Genomic DNA, 24505 nt, shown 5'->3' with positions numbered 1-24505 from the left:
TATATTTAGAATACATCAATTACAATCATTTTCTTCGTTAATATTAATATTTTATAAATTTGATTTGTGATCTTTAGAAAGTTCTTGATTGATTTTTTTTCCTAAAGTATTATCTCATGTGGAAATTCAATTAGTTTTTGATTTAAATTTTCAATTTGATTATTTTCTAAGTTTTGATTTTGATTATTAATAATAAATCTATGCATCTTTTTGAGATTGAATAAATTCTTTTATTTTTTTTCATACGTTTTATATATTCAGAATCATATTTTTTTCACAGACATATTTATATTAAAATAATAATAAAAAAAATATAAGTTCCTACTATTTTATCAAAATAAAATTACGTATAATTAAATCAACAATAAAGCCTGATTTATGCCGATATTTCAAATTTTGACTATTACCTGCACAAATATAATAAGAAAATATAAAATATTGAATTTTGATTAATTTAAATAGTTTATAATAAACTGTACTTAACAAGTATATAACAAATCAGATAAGTGCACATAAAGAGTATTAAAAATCTATAAATCATATTTTATGATTTTTTAATTGCATAAATCAGGTTTGTAATTGTAGTAATTTGCTTGCAACGACAAAGAAAAAATGGGAAGAAAAAATTTCATATAATTACAAATAATCTATTTTTACAACGATATTGTTGGTGCAATTTCCAGTAGGTCAAGGTTGACCTAGTTGACCAAGCGTAAACCTTGGTCATGGTTTCGATGTTTGACCATACAGAAAGACATGTAGATGGACAATGCAGGTGCAGTTGTCCATGCGGAGAGATATTGATCAGGGTCTGATCAGGTTGGATGAAGAAGAGTCAAGTAGGTCAAGGTTGACCAGATACTTGACTGGGAAGTCCTAACTGGGATGTTAGGCAGTTCGGAAAGTCCTGGTGAGTGAAGCCAGGCAGTTCGGAAAGTCCTGGTGAGTGAAGCTAGGCAGTCGGGAAATCCTGGTGAATGAAGCCAGGTGAAAATCCTAGTGAGTGAAGCTAGGTGAAAGTGAAAGTCCTGGTGAGTGAAGGCAGGCAGTGGGAAAGTCCTGGTGAGTGAAGCAGGGCAGATTAGAAATCCTGGTGAGTGAAGCCAGGTGAAAACCCTAGTGAGTGAAGCTAGGTGAAAGTCCTGGTGAGTGAAGCCGGGCAAGGGAAAATCCAGATGGATCAAGGGTGATCAGACATCTGGTGTTGTGAAGGTCAAGTAGGTCAAGGGAGTGACCGGATACTTGGCACGAAGAGAAAAGTCCAAGTGGGTCAAAGAGATTGACCGGACACTTGGTGGGGAGTCTTAGCAGGTCAAGGGAGTGACCGGATGCTAAGCATGATGTGCCAACAGGTCAAGGTTGACCGGATGTTGGTTTGGAAGGTTTGGAACTTGGTTTGGGCAAAAACCAAGCTCTGGATCGATCAGTGGATCAATCTAGTGATACACTGGATATCTGGATCGGTCTGGTGACCGATCAGTAACCAAACAGTTGCCTATTGAGTGTTATCTGATCGGTCTGCAGACCGATCAGGAAACAACGATCAGAAGGCAAGAAGTTCGGGAGAAAAGGAAGGGAATGCATGTTGATCGGTCCCTGGACCGATCAGAGGAAGCTCTGATCGGTCCCCAGGACCGATCAGAGGTACCCTGGACCGATCAGGCTTCAGCCTGATCGGTCCAGAACTATCCGTTGTGAGCCAACGGTCTTCTGTCTTCTGGCTTCTTCTTCGCAGGTGGATGCAGGTATAAGAGGGCTGAGGGATTCTACAGTGCAGTAACTCTCTCACTCTTTTTCTGGTCCGAAGCTTCTGCTTCTTCAATGCTGTGCTCTTGAGCTTTGCTGAGCTCCGAAGCTTCGGGTGAGCTTCTACGACTGAGTTGCTTGTTGGCATTCGTTCGTGAAGTTGGTGCTTCATCCGGGACTTCAGTCGACGAGAAGGCAAGCGAGTATTTGTACATTCATTGTGTATTTTGTTCTTGCTCTTCTTTGTATTTCCATATTGCTGTTGCAAGTTATTGTGGCGAGGTTTCTCCACCCACAAGGAGAACTTATTAGCCGGTTCTCCGGGGACTCATCCACCGATGGATTGATAGGGCTCGTCCACCTTACGGACACACCGAGGAGTAGGAGTATCACCTCCGAACCTCGTTACATCATTGTGTTGAGGTTTGCTCTTCCTTATTTTCGTTTCTATTGTCTTATTTTCCGCTGCGCTAACCTGATTTGTAGAAAGAAACGAACGATTTGGGGCGGCTATTCACACCTCCCCTCTCTAGCCGAGTACATCGATCCTAACAGATATTTGGGTTCATTTCATCCATAATTTATTATTTATATAGAACAATAAAGATTATTTCAATAAAAAAGAAAAGATCGAAAAAAATATTACCAGGCGATTAAGAAAGGCGAAGGACGTCTTTTGAGATTGAGAGAATCACCGAGAAGGATAAAAAATATAGAAGGCAAAGGATATCTTCTGAGATTGAGAGAATCATCGAGAAGGATAAAAAATTTAAAGGATGAGATTTGAAAAAAAATGAATGAGAATATGAGAAGAAAAATGTGATGAAAAAAAATTAAAATTCGAAAGAGATTTATATAGGATTATAAGAGAATATATAATACAAAATTATAATGAATGTATGTATACGTTGCAATTAATTGTTGTTGACTCTTGTACACGGACATCAAAGAGTCCAAAATTTCAACAGCGGTTATAACAGAATGTATACATTGGAATTAATTGTTGTTGACTCTGGTACAACATGGAAGAGTCCAAAACTTCAACAGCTGTTATTAACTATTATGATGGAGAATTAAGTTTTAATTATTAAATCTATCCAAAATTTTTTAATACAAGTAGGCCCCAATAAACTTCAACAACTACTATGCCTTAAGTCGGGCCTATAATATTGAATCGTCTGAAATGAGTATTTTTACCTTTTATATTCATGGAAAGCAAACTGACTAAATGGTTGTGATTTCGAATCACTCGTAATATTGAGTTGTCCTTTATGATTTATTTATGTTTCTCAAAATTATCCAATAGCCTATGAGAAATTTTTATAAGATAGGATTAATTATCTCTAGGTGAATGAAGAAATACTTAGACGATCCCGTGCTTCTCGTATCGGTAAGGCGATATGGACGTACATTAGAAGACCACAGTTCAATCTTGGAGAATGAGTTAGTGCTGAATTTATTGAAAAACTTGGACTAGGCGACTATGGACCGACTACACTGGAGGAAACCGTCCACCAATTTATCTTTCTACACAGAGTACTCAGTTCAACGTTTAAATCTTCAAGAGCACTGCCATGGCTTTATCGGGATTTACTCACATGTTTCGATAGAAATTTCTATGGGCCGAACAGGCCTCCAGGATTTCTCGAATGGTAAGAATTGAAACCTGAGTTATAGAAAAACAAAAAAAATTCTTAGACAGCAGATTTAGGGCTTTCCAGTTAAAATCAAATTCCCGCCTTGGCTAACAGAAACCTGACTCTGCTGAAACACCAATCAAGAAATGGTTTCTTCCTATTGGACATGACGCGATCTTTCGGTTGATTCGGTGTGCGATCGTCATCCAATGACGTCTAAATTTTCTGTCCGTCCAAGTTAAAAGGACAGGAGATCCGATCCACTTATCAAGGTTTTCGATCCCGCTCCTCACTTTGCGGAACCCTAAGAACCCTAATTCCCCACTTGATCACTCTCCTCCTCTTATCTTCTTGTCGCCTCGGCGTCGGCCGAAATGGTGGGAAGTCCTTCCCCGGCCGGATCGCCAAGGACCGTCTCGTGCCGCCGTTCCACCTCGAGCTCCCCGGCTGCGCCTACTGAAGGGAATTCCTTCAGTTGTGACCATGGGGATTTGTTACCGCGGATACTGAGGTCGTCTAAGGCGCCTACGGATACTTCTGGCAGTCATTCCTGCGTTTCCCGTCGGAATGCGAAGCATAGTCGCCCGCCAAAGGCACCGAAGCTCTTGAAATCGCCCGTGCTTGGCTCGGAGTGCTTATCTCCGTCTGGAAATGGGGACTCCGAGATGCACTCCTCTAATTCGGTGGTTCAGGATATGGAAATCGGCATCCCTCCCAGCTTTCTTCCGTTCTCCAACAAACCTGACACCGGATTGGACCGCGCTCCTGCCAACAACCAGGGTTACGAGGCCAATCTTCTGACTTCAGACGCACAGGAGGTTGAAAATGACGACTTGCTCGACTCACGGTTGACATCTACAGCTGAAAACTCTATCTCAAAAGCCGAAGCAAGCATGGGTGAACTTTCCATTTCCCACAACTTTGATGCTTCTTCTGCTAACCAAGAGGCTGTCGAGCTTGCTGGTTCTTCGATGAAGAGGCACAAATTGTCAGAGCCATCAGTAGAGTCTTTGGATAGCCTGCAGCGGAAGCCATCTAAGATATCAGGATTGGCTAGCCATGGGCAAGGTCCTGATCCAGTGAGCAATTGTGATCGAGAAAATGGTTTTGCAGTTCATAGGAAACGAGAAAATGGCAAAGGCGACTTACGCCATTCACCAAGGCTATCCTCTGTAGATAATTCTAGTTCAGATACTACAGTGAACAATAGTGTTCGCACTGTCAAACATAGGCATAAGAGGTCAATTCAGAAAGGCAGATTAAGGTCACCAAAGAAGTTTGAGAGTAGCGAGGACACTGATAAGTGCTTCTTTGTTGGGGAGCCCATACCCGAGGAGGAAGCAAGGGAAAGGTGGCCCTATCGCTTTGTGTACCAGGTATTTGTAGTGGTGTCCGTCTTTGCGTATGTAATTTTTGCAAAATTTTGACATAGGAATGCCTTTTACTATATTCAAATTATTTTTCTTTGCCTCTATTCACCTTTGAAAATAAAACTTCAACAAGATGGATGTAAGCATGATTTTATTGGAATAAAGGAGGCGACATTCAGAATCTTCTTTTTGTAGGGAAAAGTTCCCCAATCTACCTGTGTCGGTTGCACAAGTTGACTGCTAAGAAGGATTTCTTCTTTTTTCTTCTTTTGTTTTTTTTTGAAGATGCTATAAAATATTATTGCCGATTTCCTTGTGTCTTGCTAAATGCTGTTCCAAAAGCATTCATTTTGACATACTTTCCCAGCAGTTTATCTTTAAAATCATTTATTTTTGTGAATTTATGGATCTTTTTGTTTAATCAAAGATAAGAATTATTATTTGCTTGGGCTGATAACCTGGCAATTTCCATGACTTGCCAACAAAAGTTCTGCTTCTCTTTGCTTTTGCTACGTTTCCAGGATCTTGGGTATTTATCATTATTTCTAACTTGGATTTTGTAAGATGTAGTTTGCTGCTTAGAATGCCCATCCTTCCTTTATTTATTCTTTAATGGGATTGATGAGTTCCTTTTGATTTACTACAATCATATTTAGGTGTATGATTTATTGCTGCACCTCTTACATTGCTAAAGGTTTGTATATAATCTATTTATTCTAACTACCTATGAGCTATTAGTTAGACTGTTGGTGGCTTAACAAATCATTCTCCCAATCAATTCCAATTTTTTTCTTCTTCTGAAAGTTCACTTTGCCTATCTTCTTTGGTTAGCAAGCCACTTTTAGCAGTCACTGATGAAATTGCACTACTCTTTTCTTGCATCTTTGTCATGTGTAGGCAACATCAGTATGGTAAGTTATGGTTTGTTGGGATACTTTTTAATTTTGATTACTCTTCACAGTAGGATTTTATTGTCCTTTTATTGGTCTAGTCTTTCCCATCATTGACGATCAGTTTCTTATTTTTCTTTCAATGTATTGGTTTTGCAGGACAAGAACCCAAAGAGACAGAGAAGTGCCTCTAGGTCTATTTACTGTAGATACTTCCATGGAAGGTGCGTTTAACCTATTTATGTCAATGTTTCTGACAGGTATTTGTTTTCTTTTTGATTCAGCATTGAAGATGATGATGAAATTCCCCTTGATGTTAAATGGCACTACATGCAAGCAAGCATATTGGGGTGTTTATTTGATATTGGAGATTGTGCATATATTAAGGTGAGTGATTGTTTATAGTCTATCAATTATTTGAATCATAATTCACTTTTTGTCGTTTCACAACATTTCATTTTGTTTTTAGTTTATGGAAAATATTCGAGTGGGTGTTACTTAGTTGTCATACATTTAACTGTTCTGGCAATCATGTAAATCAGCAACCATTTTATTCAGATAAACTGATGGTTCTTGTCCATACTTAATCTGCATGGTTGAAAAGGTGTTGTCTGCTTTGATCGCTTGGCAGAGAATGAAATGATTCCATGACACATTAAAGGAATGCATCTCTTTGATAATAATTTCCATCATATTGGATGTAACATTACCCACGTCAAAATCTGAAAGCAGACAACATAGATCTAGATTAATTATTTGTCTTCTCTTGGCAACTCAATTTGAGGGCATAACATTTGATGCTATCATTACTTTACACTTCTGCTATTTGTAAATCTGAAAGCACACAATGGAGATCTAGATAAACTATGTCTTCTCATGACAATTCAATTTGAGGGCATAATACTTGATGCTATTGTCACTTTACACTTCTGCTGCTTGTTCGGTCAAAGTACAATTGCCATTTTCTTTAAGATGCTCCAGACAATGCTATCTTGCAGGATCAGTGTCAGTACATACAGACATAAGAGAAGTGACTCAATAAATTGATGGGTTAATGATTTGCTCAAAATGCTTGGGTCCAAGTTATTAATGGCTCACTCAGATATTCTTCTGAAGCTTTTGTGTGCCGACAACTCATTATATGCAGCTAAACTAGGGTGTTGCTTTCTACCCCACTTAATGGCTCGATAGCCTTATTAAGATTGAACTCTAACTCAATGCCCACATTCATCTTAACCAACTACATGTGAGGCCTAATAGTGGCTCTTCTATCACACAGGCAATCCTTTTTTTACTAAATCTCACCATCGACAGGATTAAGTTCTACTGTCTAGATCCAAATAGATGAGATAATGACCCATTAACTTATTTTTCCATGAATCATTGGCCCAAAATGTATAAGCCCATGTCCATAATAGCACATTAATTTTTTCTTGTAAATCATCAATTTGGATATAGACAATAGTAAAGCACAAATGAAATGTTTGGGAAAAAAGATTTAGCATTTGTTTGGTTCCCAAAAATGTTTCATTTTTTTCACTTATGTGAATATGGAAGTTTGGAACTATGAAAGTATGAGAACATTTATAGCCTATATTTAATTTATGTTGAACTTGGACGAAGGTTTAAGATGTCAATATTTGAACTATTCTCAAATTTTGTCAAGATGATCTATATTAATACCTTTATATGCTGACATATAACATAGGAAGATCTATATAACTGACCTCATTTAGTGAGATAAAAGTTTGATTGTTATTGTTGTCATATAGCTAACACATACTATGAATTAGGTAACTTCAACTATGATATAATCCAATTTGGCTTTATCGAGTTACATATGGGTGCACAACGAAGGGGAGCCTTGGCGCAACGGTAAAGTTGTTACCATGTGACTAAAAGGTCACGGGTTCGAATCCTGGAAATAGCCTCTTGCAAAAAGCAGGGTAAGGCTGCGTACAATGGATCCTTTCCGGGTTCGAATCCTGGAAACAGCCTCTTGCAAAAAGTAGGGTAAGGCTGCGTACAATGGATCCTTCCCCGGGACCCCACATGGAGGGAACTTCGTGCACTGGGCTGTCTTTTTTTTTTTTTTTTTTTTTTATATATGGGTGCACAACGAATATCTTGAGCTTATCCATATTAACTTTGCCTATTAGTTCAATTATCATAATCAAGGTTATCACAATTGAAATCCTACCTAGGAACATGGTTCGTAGGTTTGAATCATAGGATCAAAGTGTATGATCGTAAAATTCTACAATTTTTAAAAAATATTTAAAACGATATTTTACATTTATCATTTATCACATATATTGACTTTCACTATATTTCAATATTATTACACTATATAATTAAAATTATTGCTATAGTAAATATATTGAAAATATAATAAATGCTTAAAATGTTCCATCTTTATATAATATGCATCAAGTAACAACTTGCTAAGATGAATGATAAATATAAGTAGCTGAAAATAACAATAGTTAAATATGAATGCTAAAATCAATAACTAAAAAGATTTGAGTCAAAAAGAATTTTATATAATTGATATCTTTCAAATGGTCATATGACATAGATTTTTTTTTCTATAATAAATGCCAATCCTTTTTAAATGTAAGTTTGTTCCAATCAAGGTTGAGGACAGAGTTCCTAATAGGAGCAATGAGAAAAATAAGGGTTGCATTGTATGGTTTTAAGATCCTAGCCCAGTTGAGATCCTATTTGAGATCTGGATTGTTGAGGTTCGTCTAGATTGTAGGATCATGGGATCTTAAGGTCCAGATTGCAATTTTACTACCATGTTTTCAATATCACTTGGAATAGACTAACAAGGAGATCTAATCCATTTGATATTTCATTTAGTCCATTTAGAAGTATCAAATAAAATTATAAAAGAATGATATCCTTTGATGGAAGAAACTGTTACAATTATAAAGAATGATCATTTGATGGAATGAATAAATAACACATGGAATGAGCTTCATCTGAATTTTAGACTTGAAGTTGAATAAGAATGAACTATTTCATGTTTTCAACCAAGGAGAACTTTCAGTTGCTCTTATTCTTCAGTTATTGAAACTGATTTTTCACATCTTGGTTAAGATGATGAATGTGAGGATGAAACTTACAAATATTTTAATGATGTTGTTTTTCATAAATATTACAAATTTTCACTTCAAAGGTTGTTGTTTTTCTCGCACGTATGCATTTTGCTATGTGTTAGAAATTTTAATTTTATTTTATTATGAAAAATATACATTCTGAGTATTTGGTTATTCACTGTGTCGTTGGTCTATTCTAATCTATTAAACACTTTTTTTAATAATGGTATTTTATGCATTTGCATATTCAAATAAACTGTGCAGTTTGACCCTTTTGCTTTCTGCTGTTTTGTAAAACCTTAATACTCTTGATATGTGTAATATGGGTGTTGTTTGAAGCTTTGATAGGATAAATCAATATTATGTCGTCTCAATATCCATCTAGATGACCAGATCTACAATAATTGTATGCTATGCTGTTTCAATTATTTACCTCCCAATTTCATAGTCATTTATACTTTTGAATTAAAAAAAAAACTTATCCAATGAATTCTGTATTGTATGCTCGTTCAGATATACATGCTAGTATTTTTTGCTTTCAAAACATACTCAGCTTCTACTTACCATCACTGTTTTGAGATGATAGAAGGGCTACTGTTGGGCAGTGCATGTGTTAGCTGATGTTTGACCGACCTATAATTGATGTCAATATCATGTCAAGGGATAGACCAGTTTCGCCTTGTTATTTCTTACTGATTTAGACAGCAGTTAAACTAATGATCAATTTCCTTTATAGGGTCCTATGGACAAGCCCAATTATATTGGCAGGATTTTGGAATTTTTTGAAACAAAAAATGGAGATCACTACTTCAGAGTGCAATGGTTTTTCAGAGCAGAAGATACTGTGAGAATATTGCCTTAACCTTACAGTTTGGAGTTGATTTATATTTCCTTAGTTTTCCATTTTTCCTAATTGAGATAGAGTTGGAAAATTGAAGTATCACATAAATAATGGAACATATTTATGTCTGTTACTCTTTGTCATAGGTTTTGAAAGATCATGCTGCAGGCCATGATAAAAAGAGGCTTTTTTACTCTGATCTACAAAATGATAACTTACTAGATTGCATTGTCTCTAAAGTTCAGATTACAGAAACTCATGCTGTAAGTGATAACTGTGTCTCTCTTTTATTTGAACATAAAACATTTGTTTTAGTTAGTGTAAATGCCTAATGTAACATCATCAATAGTTAAGTCTTTCTTTACATTATTATTTCTCACTTTTTGTTGCAGGAACCCTTGGAATCTAAATCAGTTCCTTCATGTTATTATTATTATAACATGAAATATTCAGTGGATTATTCTTCATTCTGTAATATTTGGAACAGTAAGTAGTGTTGTTTTTTTTCTACTGATTGTTGCATTAATTTTTGTTTGGATTTCTTCCATATATTTATTTACTGTATATTATAGGCATGTTATAAGGTGAGAACTTACAGTTGATCTTGCTTTACATTGTCTCTAGGCATCTACCATTGCATTGCAGCGGTGACATTTGTTTTATCTTTAGTTTTGTAAGATTGCTTTTTTACATATTGAAAGCCACATTCATTGGCCATTACATATTTTCGTCGTTAACTTTCCAACTCTGCTGGTATACTTATATTCCTTCATTTTTCACTCTTTGAATGATTTAGATTTCCATTTTTTTCTTATGCAAATCAACTAAACATTTTTTATATAAACTTATTTTCCCTTTATAAATTTAATTCCATATTTTACTTAATTTAATTATTTCCATTAGTAATAATTTAACAAACTTAGTCTGAGACCAGATTTATTTCAAGGCAGAGCATCATTTTTTTTATTGTTTTGTGCAATTCTATATTTTTTTGATTTGATTTCTTCAACTTGCAAGTTTGCTGATTGAGGTGTGCAGCCTTGTGAAATTTGGATGAGACACATGGTCTATCTTGGTGCTGTATCAATTATTATCAATCAATTCCCACTACTCTCATAGAGGATGATACCATGTATTACCAAAATTACCATTGGACCTAGATTTTATTGATTGCAATCTTACAACTGACAGTTTGCTGTGGGTTAAATATGTGAGATTTGGTCAAGTATTGGCATAGAGACTTTCAGTGAACATCGAACATCAATAAACATGGGGCCCTTTGTGAATGATAAACTAAACAGTAATCTTTCATAGATTGGATGATTCACTGGACTGACAAGATTTACTGGATACTAGTTGGGATATGATAATGATTCTATCAACAATTGTTATAGTGTCATCATGGACATTCTTAACAACAACAATCAAGATTTTATTTCACTAAGTGGGTTAGCTATATGGATCCTCCTACGTCATTAGGCTCAACTACCTATATATATATATATATATATCTAAAGGGCAACCCGGTGTGCGAAACTCTCGCCAATGTAGGTCCTGGGAAGGGTCTATTGTACGCAGCCTTATCTTGTTTTACATGAGGCTAGTTTCGAGACTCAAACTCATGACCACCAAGTCATACGACAACAATTTTGCCATTGCACCGAGATTCAATCACGCATCATTTATATTTAAATTATTTTTATTTTTTTTATCGTTGCTAATCAAGTCTTCTTTAGGCTCTCCCTTTCTCGATTAATGTGTATAATTATCACGATCTTATATCGCTTAATTGGGACATTTATTGGTTTATACCATCTTAAATCTGTCTCTCAAAGTTTTCCCTCAATAGTTGCAACATCGATATTTTCTCTAATGTTACCATTTCTTATTCTATTTATCCTCGTATATCCACACGTTAATATTCTCATCTATGTGACTCTCATCTTCTACTCGTGTGCTTGCTTCATGAATATTCTCATGATTCTTATAAAATTTGATTGGATTTAATTGTGTTGGCTGAGTTAAAGTGTAACACCTTTGACTTTCCATCTCAGCTAAAATCACATGACAAGATGATATACTTGGAATTTAGAATTTTTGTGATAATTCCCTTTAGCTTCGTATGTGAATCAACTAACTAAATCTTATTTTCAAAGGCTTGCTGTTGAAAATGCTAGGGCATCCCTGGGTTATATTGGCTATGGTATAAATGGTTGAAATTCTGGTTTGTTGATTATTTTCTTTCAGTTGTTTGATGACATTGTCATTTTTCTGCAACCCGAGGATGAACTTCTACCTATTAGCTACCCATTTATGTATTTGGATGTATCTTTCCCACATCTTCTGATCTATTTTTTCTCCAACTTTTGTTTGATTTTAAGAGTTTTTTCATGTTACATTTTATTTTTTGAGTTTATTGGCTGACACCATGATGCTTATACTTTGTTGTGAAGGGAATGACTTGTGCTAATATGATTTGTTTCAGCATCTGGCAATATGAGTAGCACTATGAAAGAATCTTTTGCAGGAAATATCAATAGTGAATCATTGGAAAAGGAAGACCTTGCTGTACTAGACCTATATTCTGGTTGTGGTGGAATGTCAACTGGGCTTTGCCTTGGAGCAGCGATGGCTGGGGTCAAACTTGTGACAGTAAGTACTTCCAGGAAAATAGCTATTAATGGAAACATTTTATTTTCTGTTGAGGTTTGACCTGTACTTATTATAGTTTTTTTCATAGAGATGGGCACTTGATTACAGTGAGCCTGCTTGCATCAGTTTTAAGTTAAATCATCCAGAAACTCAGGTATGCTGTTTTTCTGTCTCATTCATTGTATTGTCCTCAAGCAAAATCTTGATATAGATTCACTGGTGTATGCTGACCCTAATAGGTTAGGAATGAGACTGCTGATGATTTCTTTAACTTACTGAAAGAATGGGAAAAACTATGCAAAAGGTATAAAGTAAATGTTTCTACAGTAAGTGATTCTTGCTCAAAAACATCCAAAGTGAAAGATCCTCCAAGGAAGTCTGGCTCTCAGTCCAACATTTCAAAAGGTGAATATGAAGTATCAAAGATAGTTGACATTTGTTATGGAGATCCTGCTGATGAAGGAAAACCTGGATTAAAGTTCAAGGTACATTATAGTAGTTATTTGTGGATTTTATAGCCTTGGTACATGATGTTTGCCACAATGTTTTTTTATTTTATTTATTTATTTATTTATATTTTATGATCATTGTGTTTGATTTTTTACTTTCTGGATTTCTAGAGACCTTAGTTTGTTGAGCAATCTCTCTACCTTAATCCTTGTTGAAGAAGTCACTGTTGCTTTTGCAAAGTTTTAAATCTACTGAAATTCCATGTTAAAACATGGCCTAAGACATTCTTATGTTGGTACTTCCCTGAAAAAAATAATAGCACCCTGGACAAATGTACTAGGAACCTTTATTGTTTTGATTTTCTCTTGAGGTCTTGAGGATCTCATGTGTTTTCTTTTGGTTGTAGGGACAGTTGAATATCCTTTTAAGTTCACAATGCACTGAAGTTTCATGTCAAATTTTGGTCTAAGACTGTCATGTCATAAATTTCCTTAAAAGGTTACAGCAGCCATTTTGTTGAAAAAATATTAATTTGCAATGCCTATACTTTCAATATTGATTTGATTTTACCTGTTAGTGGCTTAGAATTAGATCACTTTCTTCCCATTATAGCCCTACTATATCTCATACCATAGCCAAGCTACTTAACTAAATCTGGATGACACTCATGATTCTAAATTTCTTTATGTAGTGTTGTACTAAATATCTTTTTGCAGTGTTGTACTCTTCTCTACTTGGTTGCTTGGAAGTTCAAGCGATTAGTCTATATAATCCGTGTTAATCAAATTCAATATTTCTTTGGCAAACTGGCATACTCTTGAGGTTTATGCATATTGTTTGATGTCTTTGGAAAATCTTCATTTTCTCCTCTTATATCTTTTGGCTATTATTATGATCATGAATGATCACTGCACTACTGTAATATTCCAGGTTCGCTGGAAAGGTTATGGCCCTAGTGAAGATACCTGGGAACCATTGCAGAATTTAAGGTATTTAGTGAATTGTTAAGATCTGACCTCATATTCTGGTTTCTCCGATGTGACTTATATGACACCTTGACAGAAATTGTGAAGAACTACTAAATGAATTTGTTTTAGAAGGATTCAAATCAAACATATTACCACTTCCTGTAAGTGTTGGTGATAGTTCTCTGCACTTTTTTTTATTATAAGGAAATATATAATATTAGCCATGCAAGTTGATTCTTGTGTTGAATGTAATAGGGGAGTGTAGATGTGGTGTGTGGAGGACCTCCATGTCAAGGAATTAGCGGTTATAATAGGTACAGAAATTTCAATGCACCGCTTGATGATGAAAGAAACCGACAAATCGTGGTCTTCATGGACATAGTACAATTTTTGAAGCCTAAATATGTTTTAATGGAAAATGTTGTGGATATACTGAACTTTGCTGACGCTACTCTTGGGCGATATGCTTTGAGTCGTTTAGTTTCTATGAGCTACCAAGCTAGACTTGGGATCATGGCTGCTGGTTGTTATGGTGTCCCTCAGTTTCGTTTGCGGGCCTTTCTGTGGGGAAGTCACCCCAAAGAGGCAAGTTCATTATTTGCTGTTGCTTTTTTAATCTAGTACATCTGTGGTAATTTTTTGACTTTTTGTGGGGAAGTCACCCCAATGAGGCAAGTTCATTTATTTGTTGTTGATTTATTAATATGGTACATCTGTGGTAATTTTTTGGTTCACTGTTTGTAGAAACTACCTCCATTTCCATTACCAACACACGAGGTGATTGTGAAGAATGGTTGTCCGCAAGAATTTGAGGTCCATCTTATTCCACATTTCCTTTTTGGTTTCAATGTGTCATAACGCACACTACCTTTTCCTTTATGTTGTCATTGTGTTTACTTGGAATAGAGGAAATAAGGGAGAAATGAAATAAATTTAAGTGAAAATGAAAACAAAGAAATGAACTGAAATGTTTTATTTCCATCCTATTTATTTTTTCTTATTCACTTGAATAACATCAAAAATGAGTTACTTGTGTTTATTAAATTCTTATTTCATTCCCCTCTATTTTCTCTTAATTTGGTCTAAATAAAATTAGATCGACTAGGCAAAATTGATTCCTTCTTATTCTTTATTTTTGTAAGTAAACAGGAGAAGTTAATAATTTTATTTCCTTTCTTTTATTCAATACTTTCATCTGAGTAAAAAAATAGCGATAATATATGTCACTAAGTCATGGTTGCATAAACTATTTGGAGTTTACTACATGAATCTTTTCCTTGCATTAAACTGTAACTACACAATATATCATTATATTTAAATATTAATATTTTCTTTTGTTTATATTAGTCATTTCAATAACATAATTATATTTTTTATTTCACACTAGGTAGGGTTGTAAATGAACATGATATCCATGAACAAGCTTGATACTCAATTGATAAGAGTTTAGTTATGTTTGTTCAATATCGTAAAATATATAAAATATACTTTATATATAAATTTTGTAGATTTTTTAATTTTAAATTATTTATAATTTGTTAAAATCGAGAATATATATAAAGTTATGTTTATTATATTAATGTTTCGACAATTACAAAGACAACAATGTTTCTAATTGAGATCATTAGGGCTGTAAATGAGCAAAGCTTAACCAAACTTTGTGTTGTTCATGCTTGTTTGATATGGTAATTGAGTCTAGCCAAGCGGAGCTTAAAATGGATTAAGTTGCTTAAATGATTGTTCAAGCTTGATTGATTTCTTTTTTCGAGCTTAAGCTCGATTCAAGCTTAGCTTGAGCTTTAGTTGTTATTGAGCTCTTAATTCAAGTTTGTTTAATTGATTGGAATTTGTACATTTTTAAGTTTTTTTTGGTTGGTTAGTTCACTTGATATTACAAGCTTATTTATTCATTTTGAGAGTTTTTATTTATTTATTTACAAGTTTTAAGAGGTTTGTTGATGAACATGATTTACAAGCTTTGTTTGTGGATATTGTTCATTAACATTGTTCATGAATTGTAAACATTAACGAATTGGACTCATATGTGGTTAAGCTTGTTTATTTAGTTAAATTAGCTGTTCAAACTTGCTTATTTAATTGATCTTGTGCATATTAAACGAATATAAAAAAACTCTTATCATGCTGAACGTGAAGCTTGTTCACGAACATTTAGTTTTTTACAACCCTTGTGAACATTGAGGAGATATTATGATTTTTAATGGTTCTTATAGTGTCCATCTAATATGTAGGCCAAAGCTTTCCTCAATGCGGTATAATACTATATATCACATTACAAATACCTATCAATATAGCCAAAACTTTAATGGTTCTTTCTCCTTTTATCCTCAGTTTTTTAAATTTTATCTGCTTTTTGAATGGTTATGAAATTAACTTGATATCACTGTAATCTGAGTGCACTATTTTCTTATAATGACAGCGCAATCTTGTTGGGTATGATGAAGGGCAGCCACGGGTGCTTGAAAAGCCCCTTCTTCTCGAAGATGCTATTGCTGATCTTCCACTAGTATGGCAATCTAAACTTTGCTTACTATCTTCCGTTATTCTTTTGTCTTTTGATGGCATAACTTGTGTTCTTGTTTTTATTCAGCATGTTATCACTTTGATTGTTTTCAGGTTACACATAAAGAAGAATGGGATGAAATGCCATATGGGAAGAGTGCTCAAACTGAGTTTCAAAAGTTCATTCGGACACCAAAACATGGTGTGCCATTACTTTGTTAGATATTTGTTTGAAATCAACTTCTTATTTGTCCTCTCCCTAATGCTCTTTTTATCTCAAAATTTTAGTTTGATTCATAATCCATAGCATGTCTTCTGCCTAATGTCTATCCATACATTTTGACATGTTAGAGAAAATTAAGAATGAGTGTTTGGATGAATTTTATTTTCTGATTCTTTTTAATAGAACATCTCCAGTAATTTCAATTTTCTTTTGTTATAATTAGAAATATTGGCATCTGCACAAAAACGTCCGAAGGTATCACACTCTACTTTGTATGACCATCGCACGACGCCGTTGGGAGATGATGATTATTTGCGAATATGCCAAATTCCACGGAGAAAGGTTTCATTCTCATTAAAAAAAATTGTGAAATATATAACTTTACCTGATTTTCTTTTTTCCCAATGTTTGATCTTTGGGACAATCTTGTAGGGAGCAAATTTTAGAGATCTTTCAGGTGTCACTGTTGGTCCTGATAATACTGTCCAGTTCGACCCCAAAATTGAGAGAATACTGCTACCTTCTGGGAGGCCACTGGTATTTTACCTCACTGATATAATTGCATCAAAAAGCCACATTAAGCTTCGAAACAATGAGTAAACTTTAGTATAGCCTAGTTGACCTCTCTTTATATTTTGCATAATTCAATTTGTAGACAGTTTGGTGCATGTGAAACTAGCCGTCATTTGCTTACCTTGAAGACATTCATTGCTTTAATATAGAAAACCACTGTTTAAGATATTTGCAATGATTTAAAACTCTATACGTAGGGCATAACATTATAATTATTAGACTGTCAAAAATCAGTGGTCAGGTCAGAAATCTTTATAAAGCCCTGTGACGGTAATCTTAACAAAGCAACATTTGGCAGATAACATTTCTCATGGGTTACATGCTTCCTCCTATTGGCGATGGAGTCTTGAATAGCTCAATTTCATAATTTCTAAACTGATTTTTTTTGGATAAATTGTCAAGGCATGCTCAATAGTTCTGAGGCCTCTAATGTGATAGGCTAGATGATAGCAGATAGCTTCATTTGACAAGCAAAATAGTACTTCAAATTTTCATCAATAAAAAAATGTGGGACGAGATTAAATTATTTATTTCTATTCCTGTTAAAGTATATATATATATATATATATATATATATTAGTTTCAGCTTTTCTTGATCCTTGTCCACCAAACCTTTCTCTCTCCAATATGAATAAAAGTGAAACCTCTCCTATTTATTTGATACATACGTTAAAATGATACAAAGATACAGTACTTAAATAAGGATATCCATAAATGATAACTGAGGAAGAGATTTACTCATCCAAAAGAGAGAGATTCCATCAATAAAAAAAATATGGGACAAGATACCAGCCCCAGTCTTCTTCCTTTAATGAAACTGTGAGTTCTGTCAAATCACTGTAAGAAAATGGGGTCAGGGCAAAATTTGCTTGGTGAAGCTCCATACATATCAAAAAGTATGGTTGTTGCATTACATAATGCAAATCATCAATGCTTTATGTCAAGAAGTTCCTAAATGTTGGGGAAAATGGTTTTGAGCTTAATGGTGATCATGATTTGGAGTTTGAATGGCCATTATAGAACAAAATTATTATTGTTGAAATGGCATTAAATTAGTCTTGACAATTTAAAGAATTACATGAACTAGATCACTATATGCCCTAAGAACAGTACTTTATATATATATATATATATATATATATATATATATATATATATATATTAGTTTATGCATGTTAATATGCAAGTTTTTTTTTTTTTTTTCCATTTCCTTTCAGGTTCCAGATTATGCCATGAATTTTTGTCACGGAAAGTCATCAAGGTTCATTCTATTACATATGTGGGTTCACGTATTTGAATTTCTTGTATGTCTTCAATTGGCTTCTCTTAATGTATGTAGACCTTTTGCTCGGCTTTGGTGGGATGAAATAGTACCAACTGTGATCACTATACCAAATTTTCGTTGCCAGGTTGTTAAATTTATTTGTTTCAATCTACATGGTTTATGTTTTACCATCATTCATGTCATGGACATCTATACTAGCCAAAACTTTCAGGCAATGCTACATCCTGAGCAAGAGCGAGCACTTACCATTCGAGAATGTGCAAGATTGCAAGGTTTTCCTGATTACTACAGATTCCATGGGACAGTGGAAGAAAGGTAGTGTATTTCAGAGTCTGGCTTGCATTAATTTAGCATTTCTTACATAAGTGTGATCGAGAATATCAATTTGAATCTTTCAAATTAATAACTTTAAAGAAAAAAAAATAGAATGATGTATGGGTAGAATGAAGCAAATGGTGATAACTTGGTTCCGTTATCAGTTGTTATCAGTTTCATGCTGTATGATACTATTGATATATTTTTATAATTAGATTTTGATTCACTTATTTTTTATCTACTCTTAACTAAAAATGAGTTTGCAGATATCGCCATGTTGGCAATGCTGTAGCTGTTCCAGTAGGTCGGGCTCTTGGATATGCTTTGGCTATGACATGGCTTAGAAAAAGTGGAGATGGACCCCTGATGACGCTGCCACCTAAGTTTGCATTCTCACACACACTTCAAGATCTTTCTACATCTACTAACAACCTGCATTGAACACTTACCTTAAACCCTACTGCTATTCTTCAAGATTCACTTGATCCTAAATCTATAAGGTGAGATCGCCCCGGTATTGTTCTTGTGAGGGCCTTGTTTAATTTATTTCATTCCTTTTCAAGCTAAATAATGCTCGGCAAAATCAACTTCGCATCTTAGGTCCCTCATTGACTCATTGTTTAGATTTGTATCTTAATTTAGAAATTGTCCTCTGAATTATAATCCACTCATTTGCCCTGATCCACCCTTTGGCAAGTCTATGCCTCTTGTATTTCCAAGCCATCTCCATCGTGGTTGCTGTTCTTGCACACTGGAAGATTAATTTAGTTATGATTTTTTAGCCATTTTTTAATTGCTCAAATCTGTATTACCAACCAACGTGTCATTTGCATTGCCTTGTTTCATGAAACACGGTGCCAAAATTTGGCAGCTGATCAAAAATTGCAATGTTATTTAAAGAGTTGGCTGTTGTAAACTGACTGCATTTTTATAATTTCCCAGGAAGTTGGAGCCGCAACCCATTGGCACTGGATCTTCTTATGATCTTTATAGTTGCATAACCTTTGAAATATCATTTCGTATATTTATTTTTACGATTTCTAATGTTTGAATGTTTAAGCCTTCAAATTGCTAAGCATTTAAAACCCAATATAATGAAGTGAAAATAATTTTTCGACTTTTCCTGAAATCCTTTTTTTGTTCATCTGGCGTTGTAGAGGTTATAAAATCTTAAAATCATGATAATCTTGACAACCATGATCGCGAATTTTGCAGACGAGTGAAGTAGTTATTTTAACCTGTAATTTAGAAAATATCAAACTTGTTGCACTACTCCGATTACGAGTTTTGCTAATTGCTACTGTTGTGGTAAAAAATTTTGTTCAAATTATTATAATGTAAACTAATTTTATAAAAATTGTTTACAAGTATTTTATTTTATTTTTGGTAGACATTATTTTATGCCGATTAATGTTAGGAATGAATTTATCAGTGCAGTCAACCATTACAGGTAATAAGTATTTTAATATTGAATGTGTAATAATTTTAATTAAATAAGATTAATTTAATTTTATGTTGTAGAAAAACTATACTAGGTAACGTCGGACGTTATTACCTTACCGTTCAATACGACTGTTATATATAGATTTATATCGGGTTTTGCATCCGTTATAGGCTGTCCATCAAGGTCTCGTGCTTCGCTCAGTCACATCGGCCGATCGGCGATGGCTTCCCTACTCTCGCGCCGATCCAAAACCCTACCTCTCCATCGCTTCCTCCTTCGCCCTTCTGCGTTAAGTGAGCCGTTCGCCTCCGCCCAGTTCCTTCGGGGCCTCGGCTGCGGTGCTTCCCGCCCGCTGTCGGGCGCCGGATCCGCTGCTCCATGGACGGATCGCGCCGCACAAGCTACTCCTACACTAGCCCCGCCTAGGGTGATCGACAACCTTGGTTCAGAGAAGGTGACCCTTTTCTTTCCCTTTCCCTTTCCCTTTTTTTGCTTTGCAGTTGAGTCACCAATTGGGTTTTCATCTTGACCTGTTTTCCCCCACTTCCTGGTACTATTAGTTATAGTAAGATCGATTCTTTCGCTTCTGGTACGTTGATCTGTGTAGAATGCTATAAGAGAAACTATAAATATAACTCTTGCTATTGTGATCTTTATCTTGAGCCTATACGCAGACCGCTGAGTAAAGCATAATCTTGCCTAGCCAGGCGGTGCCGCATGACCTGAAAGTTTATTCGTTTTAGGTAAAGTAGGAATTTGCACAGGAATTTCCCATCATATTCGTGCTTGTTTTGTTGCATTTTTTTGCGAAACTTCACATGAATTAAGTTGCATTTAGGAGGTTGATTGACAGGGGTTTATCTTTTTCTCTACTTCCATGTTACAGATTTTATTTTTAATGATTTATTAAAATCTCATGCTGGAATCCTTGACCGATATTACTAGATCATGTGTTTTACTTTCCACAAATATGGGATTATGAAACCATAAGAGGTTTCTTTGAATCCGATCACTTGGGGTTTTCAAGAGAAAAGTAGGCAACCTTGGTCTTATATACGTAAGGAAATATTTCTTTACGATGAGAAAAGTAATATTTCTTCTACATATCCAATATTTCTTTTTTATTTTCATAAAACCATAATTGATGAGAAATCACAATGGTGTTATTAAATATTTTGGTGTAAATAGGTGGTTTTACAGATTGAACGCATCTTTATTTTTTTTTTTTACTTGAGGAAATAAAAATTGTAGTTTCAGCACGAATTTATTGTAAACTATGCATTGGTGGGAGAGAGGAGTGAGCATGCACAAGGATGAAAAACAGTGGAGGAAGGAGGAAAGATTAAAGAAAGGTAAGAAGAAAAATAGCTGGGGTGTGGAGTGAGGGGTTGTTTTCTTTCTTCATTCTATTTTGTCACGTTGGGATGAAACAGAAAAACCAAGAAAAGTGAGCATGGAATACAGATTGCCTTTTTTATTTTGTTTTTGTTAAAAAATATGTAGTGAATTAAAATGTGTTCATGCAGTTCATATGCCATGCTTGACCATGTTGCATATGCTATTTGCATGTGTTCCCAGAGTTTTTTCTCTCTCAGTTTGCTTAAACAAATAGACGTATTAGCATTGTATAGTTATCAGTCAGGAGGGAACTAAATGAGCAGAACATGAACAATCTAGATTATGTGGTGCTACACAAGCAGACCTCAAGCAATCTAGGTTATGTTGTCAAGCACAGATAAGTGTAATGGTGTGATCATTTGGTACTTTCAGACCAAATCAACGAATCAAATGCAAAAAGAACAGATAAGTGCAAAGGAATGATCATCTGATATTTTTATAACAATTTTTTTTTCTTTCCCAAATCTTTATGTATGCACAAGTTTAAACTCAAATAGTACATGTTTCAGTTATCAATATACATCATCAATATAATTAATTTTAATAATAATTACATGAATGCAAATGTGCCCACTTAACATGCATAGAATATCCGTAGATTTAACTCCGTTTACCTTGTCTTTACATGTTTTATTTTTCAGTATATGTTTGATTGGGTATTTTTCATTTGTCTTTCTGATAATAAAAATTAATGATGTGGAGACAGATGTTAAATACATGACACCATACCTTCTCTTGTGTTTCTTGTTAAAACAATTCTAGGATTTTATTTATTATTTTCTATTTTGTAATTAGCCAAACTCATCACCTTTAGTGCCCAATTTTTAGCTTCATTTATCTTCTTTTTTAGCCGATTGTTGATGTTCAACGTTATATTGACCTAAAAAAGCTAGTCAAAACCTTGTTGAATACTGACTTCTCTGTAGTCACCAATTTGAATCTTTGATGTTTGTTATCACTATGCAGACTTCTGTCCGTAGCAAGATTCTCTCAAATTTCACTTTTAGTTCATTACATAGTAATCCACGATGGTTGGCTTGTTCCTTGCACACAAAAGCACACGTTGGAGAAATGAACTGTCCAGCAGATAATTTGAACTCTCAGCATAAGTATAATGAAGACTCAAAGGTTCTTGCTTTCAGTCCACTTGAGGGGACCCTTACTAGGGAAAGGAAAAGTGGATTAGTTAATGAAAGCTTGAAGGTGAAGAGAATGGAGCTCTCCATAAAGACTACATATGCGCTTATACCATTGTTGCTACTTGTATCAAAATCAAAGTTAACTACATCAATGCTGGTCTTGTGCACATACTGGCAAATCTATGGGTTTTACAAGGAGATCATTCTGGATTACATTCACCATGAAGTCACAAGGAAATGGGTTTTGATATATTTCAGCTTGCTGCTACTCATCTTGGCTAAGGACACCATCCTTGCTTTCAATCTAGTATGATGTCCTCTAAGGCTCATCTGCAAGATGTAGACTGGCGGATAAGGAAGTCGGATGATGACCAACGAATGACTTCTCGATTTCGCAATCCCCCTTTTCAATTAGGTTCAAGTTCATGATGGCATTTGGAGGTTATGTTTGACTTGCTTCTATTTTAATTTGCAATGACTTGATGGGAACCCTGGTGTCTGGATGATTGCCTTTTAATAAAGTCCCAGTTGAATCCGGTTTTGTTGGACTTGCCTATGAGAACAATTGAAGCTATGTGATTGTTTCAGGTGGTCGATTGTCTTTGTCGTTATATTGAAGTTTAGCTACTAACATGTTGCATTGCTGTTTCGTGTAATTTTATTGGAGTAAAAGGTCAAGTCATCATCTTAACTACCCCTCTTAAGGCAGCTTCATATCCTTTGGAAGAGAGTAAATTATGAGGGATATTTATCTTAATGCAGCAGTCTTTTACATGAAAAAAATCAGACACTCAGTCAGATATTTTATATATTGGGAATTGATCTCAGATCTATTGAATAATTATCTTGATCTATTGAGTAATATCCAGGGCGAGTGCCAATGTGGGGGCTTGTTACTGCTGGGGATGATATGTAGTGAACTCCGACTTCCCGTCACATAAAAGGACATCTTGTGGTCAAATATTCACAATATAGGGCAAAGCATAAAAAATTAGAATTGAAATAATGATAATAAAAATAATAAAATATTGAAAATGATGGTTTAAAATTGTGTTGGATTGTTTGATATGGGTGAAATATTTCGTTCCGTTGCCATTGGCATGCTTGAGTCTCTACGGCTGTTGTGGTCGCATCGGTATATATCAAAAAAGGGTATTCTATATATTTTTATATAAGTAATTATAAGTTACATCTAACGTAGGTGATATGACATGGTAAAAATATAATTTTTTTTCTCCCTCATTTACATGCAACAATTCTCTATTTTTCCCCAATAATTTTTATTTTGGGGAGAAGGGGGCCTAAATTTTTTATAGTATTATGTAATATAGACATGTAAATATATAGTTGGGGCCTTAAGTAGTTGGATCCAAATTTAGATTTTAGAATTTTTTTTCCTTATTTGCATTAATGACATTGTCTTTTCCTTGTACCCTTTTAAGTTGCAATTTGCAAAGTGAGGAATCGAAAATTGAAAATTTGTTGTAAAGTGAAACAAACGATATAAACTGTTGTTAGGTGAGTCGTTTCTTTCTTTTCATTTCAAGTCTTCCAAGCAATTTTTTTTGTTGTTATTGTTGTTGTTGCTTCCTCATTAATTTCTTTCCCTTCTCAAGATAATTTTTTACCATTATTTATAGAATTTTTAAGATATGACTTTTTTTTATTCACAGAGATGATACCTAAAAATATGTTTTTTTTCTATTCGTGCACTATAAAGTTAATCCCTTAACCCATAAAATCTAATTTTTAATCTCCATTTTTTTTTGCATATTTAAAATTTTAAACTTCCAAAAATTTAATTTTTTCATTCTAAGTTTCAGTTATCATTGTGAAAGTGCCCTAAAGTTTTTATTGATTTGATCCTTTGGAGAAGAATTTTCTTCCATCTGCGGTTTTAAATTTCTAGTGCATCTGTTACTTCCAAACTCATATTCCACCGGTGACTGG

The 24505-nt window shown here is 34.6% G+C and overlaps 2 protein-coding genes across 3 annotated transcripts; both read left to right on the top strand.

Annotated features, from left to right (window-relative positions):
* Positions 1-3651: 3651 nt before the first annotated feature.
* LOC122037765 (DNA (cytosine-5)-methyltransferase CMT2-like) lies at positions 3652-19532 on the top strand. Of its 2 annotated transcripts, none has more exons than XM_042597209.1 (21): positions 3652-4759; positions 5803-5837; positions 5928-6030; positions 9484-9591; positions 9735-9851; positions 9981-10074; positions 12116-12240; positions 12329-12394; positions 12480-12725; positions 13621-13679; positions 13753-13819; positions 13914-14243; positions 14403-14471; positions 16096-16182; positions 16293-16380; positions 16625-16743; positions 16834-16938; positions 18192-18235; positions 18314-18383; positions 18471-18574; positions 18841-19532. In XM_042597209.1, the coding sequence occupies exons 1-21, from the start codon at positions 3758-3760 to the stop codon at positions 19013-19015; spliced, it is 3213 nt and encodes a 1070-aa protein (XP_042453143.1). In that variant the 5' UTR covers positions 3652-3757; the 3' UTR covers positions 19016-19532. The 2 variants fall into 2 exon arrangements, with proteins under 2 accessions (XP_042453143.1, XP_042453142.1); XM_042597208.1 differs by having other exon boundaries at positions 12074-12240.
* A 645-nt stretch (positions 19533-20177) lies between these two features.
* On the top strand, positions 20178-23103 carry LOC122037772 (succinate dehydrogenase subunit 4, mitochondrial-like). The gene is made up of 2 exons (XM_042597219.1): positions 20178-20472; positions 22383-23103. Exons 1-2 carry the CDS (start codon positions 20239-20241, stop codon positions 22866-22868), a joined length of 720 nt encoding a protein of 239 aa, XP_042453153.1. The 5' UTR covers positions 20178-20238; the 3' UTR covers positions 22869-23103.
* The last annotated feature ends 1402 nt before the right edge of the window (positions 23104-24505 follow it).

Source organism: Zingiber officinale, unplaced genomic scaffold, assembly GCF_018446385.1.
Source record: "Zingiber officinale cultivar Zhangliang unplaced genomic scaffold, Zo_v1.1 ctg79, whole genome shotgun sequence".
In the NCBI taxonomy this organism is placed as follows: Eukaryota; Viridiplantae; Streptophyta; class Magnoliopsida; order Zingiberales; family Zingiberaceae; genus Zingiber; species Zingiber officinale.
Note: the sequence above shows the minus strand (reverse complement) of the source record. Positions and strands in the feature narration are given on the sequence as shown.

Coding starts and splice junctions, on each gene's coding strand:
- LOC122037772 (XM_042597219.1), top strand. CDS start 20,239: ATGGCTTCCCTACTCTCGCGCCGATCCAAAACCCTACCTCTCCATCGC. Junction 20,473..22,382: donor ACAACCTTGGTTCAGAGAAG/GTGACCCTTTTC, acceptor ATCACTATGCAG/ACTTCTGTCCGTAGCAAGAT.
- LOC122037765 (XM_042597208.1), top strand. CDS start 3,758: ATGGTGGGAAGTCCTTCCCCGGCCGGATCGCCAAGGACCGTCTCGTGC. Junction 10,075..12,073: donor ATTCTGTAATATTTGGAACA/GTAAGTAGTGTT, acceptor GATTTGTTTCAG/CATCTGGCAATATGAGTAGC. Junction 12,726..13,620: donor AACCTGGATTAAAGTTCAAG/GTACATTATAGT, acceptor GTAATATTCCAG/GTTCGCTGGAAAGGTTATGG.